The sequence below is a fragment of the Solea solea genome, chromosome 6 (genome assembly GCF_958295425.1).
Source record: "Solea solea chromosome 6, fSolSol10.1, whole genome shotgun sequence".
Lineage (NCBI taxonomy): Eukaryota > Metazoa > Chordata > Actinopteri > Pleuronectiformes > Soleidae > Solea > Solea solea.
Genome location: NC_081139.1, coordinates 27,862,983 through 27,875,957, shown reverse-complemented (window position 1 = coordinate 27,875,957; position 12,975 = coordinate 27,862,983). Strand labels below are relative to the sequence as shown.

The 12,975-nt window shown below is 44.4% G+C and overlaps 2 protein-coding genes across 3 annotated transcripts in view; both read left to right on the top strand.

Annotated features, from left to right (window-relative positions):
• Positions 1 to 5,463, top strand: part of flnbl (filamin B, like) — a 45,709-nt gene extending 40,246 nt beyond the window's left edge. For both annotated transcript variants that reach the window (XM_058632145.1, XM_058632144.1), the window contains 8 exons: positions 208 to 474; positions 624 to 761; positions 849 to 964; positions 1,395 to 1,527; positions 1,602 to 1,778; positions 2,577 to 2,795; positions 2,889 to 3,098; positions 4,654 to 5,463. In XM_058632145.1, the coding sequence (XP_058488128.1) occupies positions 208 to 474; positions 624 to 761; positions 849 to 964; positions 1,395 to 1,527; positions 1,602 to 1,778; positions 2,577 to 2,795; positions 2,889 to 3,098; positions 4,654 to 4,841 (1,448 nt within the window). In that variant the 3' untranslated portion in view covers positions 4,842 to 5,463. The remainder of the gene's footprint in view (positions 1 to 207; positions 475 to 623; positions 762 to 848; positions 965 to 1,394; positions 1,528 to 1,601; positions 1,779 to 2,576; positions 2,796 to 2,888; positions 3,099 to 4,653) is intronic.
• Positions 5,464 to 7,596: 2,133 nt separating this feature from the next.
• On the top strand, positions 7,597 to 12,435 carry LOC131461461 (cytochrome c1, heme protein, mitochondrial). The gene is made up of 7 exons (XM_058632735.1): positions 7,597 to 7,726; positions 9,749 to 9,939; positions 10,029 to 10,155; positions 10,283 to 10,440; positions 11,219 to 11,379; positions 11,629 to 11,729; positions 11,804 to 12,435. Exons 1-7 carry the CDS (start codon positions 7,646 to 7,648, stop codon positions 11,906 to 11,908), a joined length of 924 nt encoding a protein of 307 aa, XP_058488718.1. The 5' UTR covers positions 7,597 to 7,645; the 3' UTR covers positions 11,909 to 12,435.
• Positions 12,436 to 12,975: the final 540 nt, after the last annotated feature.

Below are 12,975 nucleotides of genomic sequence, written 5' to 3'. Positions count from 1 at the left end.
TGTGTGTGTGTGTGTGAGAGTGAGTGAGTGAGAGGTTTACAAACAGTGAGATAAAGACGTGGTCATGTGACGCAGAGATCGTAAAGACTTAAACTGAGTGTTAGAGGCTAAAATATCCGTCAGCACCTCGTACAACCACACGTTGACTTTTATAAAAGTCAGATATTCACAGCGTGTGCGATGATATCTAATCAACTTTGTTTTCAGCGATCGACATGAACGACGTCACTGCCGAGGTCACAGCGCCCTCTGGAGTCCGTCAGCGCGCCGAGCTGGTCGCCGTCGGCAGCGACACCTACTGCGTGCGCTTCGTGCCCACAGAGATGGGCGTGCACGGCGTCAGTGTGAGGTACAGGGGCGCGCACGTGCCCGGCAGCCCCTTCCAGTTCACTGTGGGACCCCTGGGAGAAGGCGGGGCCGCCAAGGTGAAAGCAGGAGGTCCAGGACTGGAGGGAGCACAGGCAGGAGAGCCAGGTATGACCTGACTCCACGTTACATACTGTATGCTGGTTGTAACGCAGGCTCCACAGCATGAGCTGAGAGGAGATGCATTCAATGACCCCTGGAAAGTTCAGTACTTGCTCCCACTTATGTAAGAAGCTTTAAAACCTGTTGTCTCTCAGCTGAGTTCAGTATCTGGACGCGTGAGGCCGGGGCCGGCGGACTCTCCATCGCCGTGGAAGGACCCAGCAGAGCGGAGATCGCCTTCGACGACCGCAGAGACGGATCGTGTGGCGTGTCGTACGTCGCTCAGGAGCCTGGTGGGAAAAGAAACAAGCTCCTGACAGACGAGTTGGTGACGCGCGGTGCTCTCTGGAGTTAAACTCTCGTTTCTCCTCTGGTTTCAGGCGATTATGAGATTTCGGTGAAGTTTAACGACCAGCACATTCCCGACAGCCCCTTCCTGGTTCCGGTCGTGGCTCCAGTGAACGACGCCCGCCGCCTCACTGTTGCTGGCCTTCAGGTGAGGCACGAGGACACACCTGCACACCCAGCCTGCCCTGCCTTGCTCAAGGGCACAGGAGCTCAGTTGCATAAAAAGGGGAAATATGAAAAGTAGTTTTTATATTTTCTTTATGCACCTGACCCTCGACGACGTCGCCTGGCTCTGGTCTGGTGTGGGCCTGCTGGTGTTTCTCTTGTGTTTCATTTAAAGGCCTTTAACAGCAGCTGCTCCCTGGTTGCCTGGCAACAGCAGACAGAGACGGAGCACAGCGGCCGACGGTTTATTTGTTTTTATTTTTATTTATTGAACGGGAATTAAAGCTCAGTGTGAGAATAAGAAGGTTCCAACGAATCAGACTCACAGAAAACATGAAAATAAGAAAACACACGTTCAGTGTGAACACAGTCACAGTGTGTGTGTGTGTGTGTGTGTGTGTGTGTGTGTGTAGGAGTCTGGCCTGAAGGTGAATCACCCAGCATCCTTTGCGGTGCGTCTGAATGGAGCTCAGGGGAAGCTGGAGGCTAAAGTCCACAGTCCGTCCGGAGCTCTGGACGAGTGTGTCGTCACCGAGCTGGAACCAGGTTTGTGTTGGTCACGAGCGAGTCCAAACCCGCGGTGTCGGGGCTCGCCGGTGACCACTGCCCTCTGTCCTCAGGCCAGTACGCCGTCCGCTTCATCCCCAGAGAGAACGGCGTCCACACTGTCGACGTCAGCTTCAACGGCGCTCACATCCCGGGAAGTCCGTTCCAGGTGCGGGTCGGGGAGCCGGGACAGACCGGAGAGCCTGGTCTGGTCAGAGCATACGGAGCTGGACTGGAGAGAGGAACCACTGGTGGGTCACCTGACCTCTGACCTCTGACCTCTTCACTTTAAAGAGTAGCTCAGGTTTTTTTGCGGGAAACACGTTCCTGTGAGGAGTCAGTAAGTGACCATGTGTCGTCTGACCACCGGACAAGAGCTTCACAGAACATGACACACAAGTACACACAAGTACACACAAGTACACACAAGTACACACAAAGTACAGAGAAGTACACAAGTACTGAGACATAGACAGAAGTACAGAGAAGTACAGAGAAGTACACAAGTACTGAGAAGTACACAGAAGTACAGAGAAGTAGACAGAAGTACACAGAAGTACATAGAGGTACACAGAAGTACATAAGTAAGAGAAGTACAGAGAAGTAAACAAGTACACAGAAGTACTCACTGCAACTCGGTTCTCAGTTTCATGACTGAAATCATGTGAAAGTTAAATAATAACATTTTAAACTTAAATATTTAAATCTGCCACATTATAATATGATATAATATAACATAATATAATATATTATATTATATTATGTTATATATAATATTACATAATATTATATATTATGTTATATTATATATGATATAATATTATATATAATATAATATTATGTTATATATAATATAACATAATATATAATATTATGTTATATTATATATGATATAATATTATATATTATATTATATTATGTTATATTATATATATATATATATATATATAATAGTATATAGTATTATATTATATAATATGATATAGTATTATATTATGTAATATTATATTTATAATGTTATATTACATCCAGATTGTCTCTGTCGACAGGAGCTCAGTCAGAGTTCATCATCAACAACATGAAGGCGGGCCCCGGGGCCTTGGCTGTGACCATTGAAGGGCCCTCTAAAGTAAAGATGGACTGTCAGGAGGGTCCAGAAGGCTACAAGGTGCAGTACACGCCGATGGCGCCCGGAAACTATCTGATCAGCATCAGATATGGAGGAGCAGAGCACATCAGCAGCAGTCCCTTCAGAGCCAGAGTCACAGGTCACTTCACTGTGTGTGTGTGTGTGTGTTCAGCCTTTAAAATAAAAACACCTTCACCTCAAACAATGACGTCTGCGTGTCCCTCGCTCTCAGGTCCTCGGCTGGTGAACGTGACCAACGCCAGCGAGACGTCCACGCTGACGCTGGATCCGGCCGTACGAGCGTCCAGCGGCAGCTCGGCGCAGAGCTTCCTGCCTCGACCCGGAGACTCGGACGCAACCAAGGTTCTGAGCCGCGGCGCCGGCCTCAGCGCGGCCTCCGCGGGTCAGAGGAGCAGCTTCTCTGTCGACTGCAGCAAAGCTGGTACGACCCAAGCATGAACACGTCAGACCTGGACCACGGTAGACCAGGTCCACATCAAAAACCTCTGCACTTAGACTTGTCAAACCTGGACTGGATCCTGGTCCCAGCGCCGTCTCCCTCTTATTGTTTAGCTTCTGGAACTTTTCCACCACTCAGCGTTTATCAGAACCTGTGACATCATCACACTGCAGCTCTCTGATTGGTCAGAGAGTGACGTCACTCAAGAGTCCTGAGTGAGTGAGTGAATGAGTGTAGGTCAGTTAAATAGTGAGTGAGTGAGTGTAGGTCAGTTAAATAGTGAGTGAGTGAGTGTAGGTCAGTTAAATAGTGAGTGAGTGAGTGTAGGTCAGTTAAAGAGTGAGTGAGTGAGTGTAGGTCAGTTAAAGAGTGAGTGAGTGAGTGTAGGTCAGTTAAAGAGTGAGTGAGTGTAGGTCAGTTAAAGAGTGAGTGTAGGTCAGTTAAATAGTGAGTGAGTGAGTGTAGGTCAGTTAAATAGTGAGTGAGTGAGTGTAGGTCAGTTAAAGAGTGAGTGAGTGTAGATCAGTTAAAGAGTGAGTGAGTGAGTGACTGAAGGTCAGTTAAAGAGTGAGTGAGTGACTGAAGGTCAGTTAAAGAGTGAGTGAGTCAGTGAATGAGTGATTAAATGAGTGCATGATAGGATGAAAAATGAGTGGCTGGGAAAGTGGATGGGTTAATGGGTCAGTGAGTGAGTGAGTGTAGGTCAGTTAAAGAGTGAGTGAATGAGTGAGTCATGCAGGAAGTACTGAACAAATCTTTTAAATGATTCACTTTCAGTGAAAATTCACTCATTTGTGTCGCGTAGAAAAACCATGTGACCACAGTTTCATGCAGCTGTGCTGTGATGACTCCGCCCACTTTGAGGAGGAGCTACAGTAATGGTAAACAAGGCGAGACGAGCTGGGACGATGTCGTGGAAAAGCACCAGCCCTGTCCTCATACGCGCTCTTATTTTGAAAAGAGAAAAAAACTAAATTTAGGTTTTTTTAGATTTTTGTTTTCAGAAATTGAAAATCAACTTTGTTTTTTATTTTCATTTTAGGGACAAAGAATAACGCGCTGTATTTCAATTACATTTTTAAAAAGGAAATTCAAATCACCACAAATATACTTTTTTCTTTTGTAAAATGGAAATGACCAAAAACCCCATGTGACTCCTGAGCTGCGTCTGTGCAGCGTGTGAACGAGTGAACGTGTGTAAAGCAGCTTTGAGTGGTCAAGTTTATTTATTCATTCATTTACAATTCATTTCCCTTTTTCTAAATGCTCATCGGCTCGTTTTGTCGAGGTCACGTTCCACAGCCTCACAGAAACCACTACAACAGAGAGGTCCAAAGTCCGGCACGTGGGCCAATCACAGCCCTCAGTCAGATTTAGTTTTATAATGTATTTACATTATAAAGCTGTCAGATTCATGCATTCATCTGCTGTGTGTGTGTGTGTGTGTGTGTGTGTGTGTGTGGTGTGTGTGTGTGTGTGTGTGTGTGTGTTCTGTGGTGCTCATGTCCTAATGTGTCCACGTCCATGTCGTCCTCAGGTAAGAACATTCTGCTGGTGGGGGTCCACGGTCCTCAGGTTCCCTGTGACGAGGTTCTTGTCAAACACATGGGGGACCTGCGGTACAACGTCAGCTACGTGCTGAAGGAGCGCGGCGGTTACGTCCTGGTGGTCAAGTGGGGCGACGACCACGTCCCGGGCTCCCCCTTCCATGTTGTCGTCCCATGATGCACCAGGTGGAAAAGAGCACGTGTCCCTGCTGGGTTTAGGTTTCTGTATAAACTGCCAAAGTGTTCTTCAGATGCACCATTTTACGACTAAGTGTAGAGTTAGGCGACGCTGATCTTTGACCTTTGACCTTTGCCCTCCGGCTTTTAAAGAAAAATTCTGATCTGGGGAAAAAAAGGTTGTTTGATTTTTGTTGCCCAGAAATTATGAATTGATTTAACAGTTGATGGTCAATGAAAGATTGTCTCTGTTCTCTCTGCTCGTAAAACTCATCGCTGTTGTGTGTCTTCGTTTGGCTGCTTTTACACACACACACACACACACACACACACACACACACACACACACACACACACACACACACACACACAAAATCACTTCTCGATTTTTCTAACAATCACTGGAAGTCGAGACGTTTGAAATCAGACGTGAGCTGGAACGTTTGCTGTGTGAATCCTGCTGTCGGTGATGAATCTCTGCTACTATTGAATTAAAAAAGAGAACTTCTCATTGTGTATTTGGGGGAAAATGGTGATTTAATGTGAAACTTAACTCTGGGATGATGACGATGATGATGATGATGAAGATGTACATTTATTAATTAAAATCAACTGGAATGAAATTCACTGCAGTGAAAGTCTCTTGTTATATTTGAAAGTACTGACTCGTGTCTAAAGTAATCATTCTTCCCACAGCACGTCGCCATCCAAACCCATTTTTAACAAAAATAGTATATATGTGTATATATGTACACACATATGTATATATGTGTGTACATATATACATATAAACACATATATGTATATATACATATATATACACGTGTGTATATATATGTATGTTTATGTATATACATATATACACATATATGTATATATATGTCTATATGTATGTGTATATATATATACACATATGTATGGATGTATACATATATGTATATATACACGTGTGTATATATGTATGTTTATGTATATACATATATACACATATATGTATATATATGTCTATATGTATGTGTATATATTAATATGTGAAAAGGTCGTAACAAAGAAGAAGAACTGATCTGGTATTTAAATAGAAACCTTTGAACCCTCCAGCTGCACAAGCACGTCCCAATAAATCCATCAATGTTACAGAAGAATATTATCTGTGTTACAGAGAGTGTTTGATGAAGTATCTTAGAAATGTCTTTAAAAGGACAAAACATACATAACTGTGTCTTTGTTGTCCCAGGCAGATGTGATGTTGAAGGTTGGCCAGCAGGTGTCGCCGGGTTTCATTGTATCAAATGCTGAAAAACACTGAACTGTTTCAAAAAAGTGATTCATATGGATTCAGTGAAACTTCGAAAACTTTGCCGAGCCTTTATGGGGCCCTAAGCAGAATTTGATGGGGGCCCCCCTCCAACTATGCAGAGTCACCTGTGCTTGACGATTATTAACACGTCACACTATAATGTTACATTATCAATTGTATTAATACAGACAGATTATGAACTACTCTTCCCCTGGGCACAGATGCATAAGGACCACCCTATTTGTTCAAGAGTGGGTGTGTATGGGAAAAGGGGGTCTGGGGCTCCTCCCCCAGAACATTTTTAATCTGGTAGATGCGATTTCTTATATTCTGGTGCATTTTTGAGAGCTGGAGCAGGGCAATACATACAAACACACACACTCTTTGTCTTATTTTAATGACTTTCAAAGTACTTCATTCATATTGACCTCAGTGACACAGAGTGACCACACGAGGGCAGCAGTAGACCAGCAGCTCCTGTGTCCCTGTGAGCTATCTCACTGCTACTAATTTAAATATTAACCAATTGATTAATTAAAAAATAAATAAATAGCCAACATGTTAGTTGTGGAAAATTAAATGCAGACTTGTTTTTACATCAACTAAATAAATTGAAACCGGTTCTTGTGTGTTATACAAACAAACTTTTGAACATGTCTCATGTTGCTTATGCTTATGTTGTTTTTTGTTTGTTTGTTTGTTTGTTTTTAATATTTTAGAAGCAATTCATTATTTAAAATGCAATACATTGTCATAATTGCTCATAAAAATATTTTAACAAGGTGAAGCTAATTGCTTTGTTGCATATAATTGTATATAACACATTTTGTCTTTATGTTGAAAGAAAGAAAAGAAAGAAAGAAAGAAAGACTACCATTGTGAATACATATGCCTAAATATGTGTTGTATGTTGTCAACTGGTTGGTGCTCCAATAAAGTTTTCTCCTTCAAAGGCGATTTCAGGTCAAGGGCTGATCAATGACGTAGGCTACTCTTCATCTCATATTATTCACTATTTTTGTTTTATAAGGACTTAACACCACTCTATGTATATCTATACATTAAAGTGGATATGTAGATATGATTAATGTTATGTTTTGTAACGTGTGTTTTACACAACGTTATTTAACGTTGCGTAAAACCCCAGATTGTGCAAAGTTCCCCACACGTCACGTTACTGTAAGTTCCGGCTTGTGGGGACTGCCCTTCAAAGTAAGAGCAGATTTATTTTAGCTGAGGTTAAACGTCCATCCATCATCCTAATATAGGAATAGAAACATGTGTATGAAGTCGTGCATAGATTTTGTATCTATTGCGATATCAACGGAGTGTTACATGTAAAGCTCAAAAATTCAAATAAACGTTAAAAAAAAAACCCGGCCCTGACTTTGGATAATGGAATTCAGACCACTTCACGCACGCGGTTTTATTTTGAAGGTTCATAACAGAAGTGCCCGGTTAGTCGCTGGTCTCCAGCACTTCCGCTTACCCACGCACCCGCAGACAAGATGGCGGCGCTACGAGTGGCGGTGTTATCGGGGAGTGGGAGAGCCCTCCTCAGCGCTCCTAAAACGATCCACACACCCAAGGTACGTGGACTTAAAACGCGTGCGGTCCAACAGCGCGGGCCAGAGTGAGTTATATCCAACAACGTCACCGTAATGCGACGTTTTGTTCCGGACACTGAGCTAACGTCGGTTAGCCTAGCTCGGGTGCTGTTAACGGGTGACACAAGGTCACCTGTGATCCCACTCACTTTTAGGACGCTAATGACGGTCACGATAGCAGCTCCTCTCATATTAATACCGCTTTTAAACTGCAGTGAACAACGACGCCACGAACTGATTTAATACATGTGGAAAGCTGTCGTCGTGACTCTGTAACAATGGGTACACTTGCTCAGCTAGCCACTGAGCTAAGTGTCAAGAAGCCGGTAAATAAATGGACGCCGTCTTCTGCCTTTCTGCACGAGTTCGGGGTTGGAAAAAAAACATCTTTCCGGTCCTTTACTCTGTGTGATGTGTATTCGTCCTGTACAACGAACAGTTGCTGGAACCAGTGGTAGACTGTGTTGCAGAGCTAGTCCTTTGCTAGCTTGTTGGTATGTCAAGGACTGAAAGGACTTCCGGTGAAGAGGTGGTCTTCACTGCTATGTCCTTCATCCCGATTATTAGGGCCCGAGCACGACAGCCAGGGTAACGAAGTAGAAATACTTTGTTACTCTAAGTACAAAGTTCACGTATCTGTACTTTACTGTGTTATTCATATTTCCAGCGACTTTTACTCCACTACATTTCCTCCAACTCTCGTTGTTACTCGTTACTACCAAATAAAATCAGAAGAAGAAGGAAAGGAAAGCATCTTTATTGTCATTATACTGGTATTGTACAACGAGATGTCGAGGTCAGATGGAGGGTTGATCAGAGCCGCTGCGACTGAGCGCGCCGCCACCAGGGACCAACCTGACCGAATGTAACTAACATTCTAACATGTTTTGATGGTGGGAGGAAACTGGAGAGCCCAGGGGAAACCCACGCAGACATGGGGAGAATATGCAAACTCCACACAGAAAGGTCCCAGACCAGGAATTGAACCCAGCACCTTCTTGCTGTGAGGCAACAGTGCTAACCACCACTACTAACCACTGCGCCACCATGCCGCAAGAAGAGTTGATATTATGGTCTGTAGTATATAGAGCTTTACTAGTGTTGATGAGCTGCTTTACACTTTATGTTCAAGTCAATGAGTAGTTGTCTGAAATATTCATGATTTCATGTTTGACCTCAGTAGCGTGATTATGATTATTTTTCCATAATCGAGCAGGTAGGAAGCACCTTTTGAAGTAAGATGTGACCTGCTAGTTTGGTTCCAGTATGTTAATGAAATGTTTAAATCCAGTGTTTTCCACCACATTGATGATACAAACACGTCCAGAGCTCTAGTTATTGTGGTTAAATCCTCGATTCCACCTTTTGTTTTCAAAGGTAGAGATGGTGACATTGTTTACTGTGGAGATGGTGACATTGTTTACTGTGTAGATGGAGACAGCCCATCACTAAAGCCATTTGAGAAATGTGTAATTTCCCTGTTGAAATGAACCACTGGCTTTGGAGCAGATTTTCAGACAATTATTCATTCATTTAGGGCTGAAAACACTCGATTAATCGATAATTAGCTGATGACTGAATTCATCAACTGTTTTGATAATCGAGTAATAGGTTTGAGCATTTTTTTCTGGTTTCTTTGCTCCACATAACAGAGAAATCATTACAACTTTGGACCAAAACAAGACCTTTCTCAACAGTTTCTGACATTTTATGGACCAAGTGTTTGCTCAAGTAATGGAGAAAACAGTCAATTATGAAAATAATGGAGATTCGCAGCCCTTCTTTAAGTGGACATACTTTGGAATAGTGTTTTGCATGGATTGCCCATGCGGTCCACGTGTGATGAAAACACTGAAGAAGGGTGTTCATACCAAGTCAGAACCGGGATTTAAATTCTCCATGAAAGGCTTTGTTGTTTACTCCACAGAATGTGAGCTTATACGTACGTTATTGTGCTTGGACGTTAACTCGCTTGTATCGTGTTGTGCTCGTGTGTCTCTGCAGGCCAACATGTCCTTCGCGAGCCTTCCCCGGAACAAAAAGGTCGCCCTCACGACACTGGGCGTGGTCACGGCCGGCGGTGCAGGACTCGCTCTGATGCTGCATCAGTCTGTGAAAGCCTCCGACCTGGAGCTCCACCCCCCTCAATACCCCTGGAGCCACGGCGGACCCCTGTCCTCTCTGGACCACGCCAGGTGTGATGGATGGACACACACACACACACACACAGTGAGTGACGAGAGAGGACGTCTCACCGTAACTGTTCCTCTGTGTTTCCCCGCAGTGTTCGCCGTGGTTACGAGGTGTATAAGCAGGTGTGTTCTGCCTGCCACAGCATGGACTACCTGGCCTTCAGACACCTGGTGGGAGTGTCTCACACAGAAGCCGAGGTCAAGGTCATCGCTGAGGAGGTGAGAGCTGTGATCTGTGTGGATCAGTACTGAACTGTATGTTTTGAGCGCTTGGATGAGCAGCTCCACTGGGGCATCACGAGTGGTACAGCCCAGTCAGCGTAAGTATCTCGTGTGCTGTGTTCAGGTCGAGGTCGTGGATGGACCCGATGACAGCGGAGAGATGTTCACTCGTCCTGGAAAGTTGTCGGACTACTTCCCAAAGCCCTACCAGAACCCGGAGGCTGCGCGGGCGGCCAACAACGGAGCGCTGCCCCCTGACCTCAGCTACATCGTCAATGCAAGGTAACGCCAAGACCAGAGAACCTGCAACCCGTGTTTTCACTCATTCACATTATTCAACACGGGCTTAAGTGTCTTTGGTCAAGGACACTTAAAGACCAGGAATTGAACCCACTACCTTCTAGTTGAAAGACAACTCGCCCTACCACTGAGCCACCACGGCTCAATCCTAACAGATGTTCATAGGAACTGCTGTATTTTATCAGATTATCAGACAGGAAGTGTCCGTCGCACATTTCGTCTCCCAACCTTTTGCTCTGGCGTTACAACATATACTTGTGATGTGGTTGTGAGGCGTCTACGCAATGGATTGTTTATGGAGGACACGATAACTAGAAATAGAAAATGTTCTGTGTCACGGAACGCAGTTTTAAGATCATTTGAGGCGAGAAAGTGGATCATTCAGACCAAGATATGACATATTTATAGTTTTATCAGCAGCTTCTCTGCGCATGGTCACGCCAAAACAGTTTACGGCAGGTTCAGGGGATTTGAAATGAAACTAATGATGTTGCATTGTCGCGTTGTTTGGAAAAATAGAATACACGTCTGTATTTAACGTTTAGTTTTAGTAGTTATTCTTATAAATGACACATTTTGATGGTCTGTATTTTAGTAGTTATTCATGGTAAAATAAAACCTGTTTTTCATGTTATCTTGTGTTTTAGCCGTGCAGCTGAGCAGCCGTCTGTCAGTCACTCAGCCAAAACTTTGTCTCTTCACGGCTTCTTGTCGTAAACCTTTTTGTTTTTTATGCTTAAGTGTGTTGTGTTCCTCTCAGACATGGCGGAGAAGACTATGTGTTCAGCCTGCTGACAGGATACTGTGAGCCTCCGGCTGGAGTGGAGGTCAGAGAAGGACTCTACTACAACCCGTACTTCCCCGGCCAGGCCATAGGCATGGCCCCGCCCATCTACAACGAGATTCTGGAGTATGGTGATGGTAAGTGGAAAGGCATGCGTGTGCGTGTGTGTGAGCAGAGTCTGGTTCTGTGTCATGTGTTAAATGTACATTTGTGAGTTTTTGTCCTCGACGATGTGATTGGACGCTCGTTCCCGCAGAGGTCGTCAGGGGTTACCGTAATGACACGTTTGTGGGCGTCACACCCCGCACAGATCGCCAGTCCACAGTTTTTGAAGAGAGTATTTGATAATTGGAGTGAAACTCATTGTGCTGACGCTGTTGCCATAGGAACCCCTGCCACCATGAGCCAGGTCGCGAAGGATGTGTGCACCTTCCTGAGGTGGGCGGCCGAGCCGGAGCACGACCAACGCAAACGCATGGGACTCAAGGTACGACAAAGCGCGACCGCCATTTTTAACAGAGACAGAGCGCTAACGGCGGCGTACGTGTCCTTCTCTTCCAGATGCTGTTGGGCTCGGCCATCCTCATGCCTCTGCTCTACTACCTGAAGAGACACAGGTGGTCTGTGCTCAAGAGCAGGAGGATCGCCTACAGGCCTCCAAAGTAAGAGCTCCACGTCCCCAGAGCTGGGCCGACAACCTTCCAGCAGAGGCCGCTGCGTTCACCGACGCCACCACATTCAGCTCACATGGACATGGAACAACTGACAGACGTACTCCTGCCTTTCTAAGAGGAAAACATAAGGATATAAATATATATATATATATTACAATTACTATTCTTTCAGAATAAAAGCGTTTTTAGTCGTTGGCATGGCAGAACTAAACACCTGAGGGCAGATATTTTATTATCTGCAGTGTTGTTGTGCAAGTTTGTGTTGGAGAGTTGTGGCGTTCCTGAACGCACCGCCACAGAGTTCACATGTGTTCAGTCCGAGTCATGGCCGCTGTCCGCCTCACGTCCCGACGTGACTTTGTCACAGAGAAATAAATAAGAAGCATCGCTCCCGTCTTTGTAAGATACTCAGTCACCACACGAGGAACGCTCTCCTCTGTCCTCCACTCAAAACCTCTCAGTGGAACAAATGAACCTCTGTTGTACTGTACAAAATAAATTATGTCCTAGAGAAAAACACTTCTGTGTGGTTGTTTGGCTTTGTTTCCAGCAGGGGGAGCAAACACCACTCTGTGACACACACACACACACACACACACTGACTACTGCAGTAAAACCATATTCTAAACTAACTACTCAAAATAAAGAGTTTATTTTGAAATGACTCCTAAAACAATAAAGCAAAATATATATTTTTTAATAATCAATGAAATTTAGAGATAAAACATTTTAAAATGATGATGCAACGAGAGCTAAGAAACCTATTTTGTAATCAATTTTATAATAATGTATCTGCGATATCTTTAAGGACGCGTTCACGTCTTTATCTCACTGTGAGACAGGAAACGGACGTTTGTAAACCACTCACTCTCCCACACCAAACCCCAGGAGCTGCTTTGTCCTCTGCTGCCTCGTGTGGTCACTTTGTGTCACTGAGTTAAGTCTGAACGTAGATTTTGAAAGTCATTAAAATAAGACATTTGAACGGTGGAGGCAGCAGTGGATCCACAACTGTGTGTGTGTGTGATAAAATCCCTGCTTTTCTCTGTGGTTTACAAA

Coding starts and splice junctions, on each gene's coding strand:
- LOC131461461 (XM_058632735.1), top strand. CDS start 7,646: ATGGCGGCGCTACGAGTGGCGGTGTTATCGGGGAGTGGGAGAGCCCTC. Junction 11,380..11,628: donor GATTCTGGAGTATGGTGATG/GTAAGTGGAAAG, acceptor CTGTTGCCATAG/GAACCCCTGCCACCATGAGC. Junction 11,730..11,803: donor GCAAACGCATGGGACTCAAG/GTACGACAAAGC, acceptor CTTCTCTTCCAG/ATGCTGTTGGGCTCGGCCAT.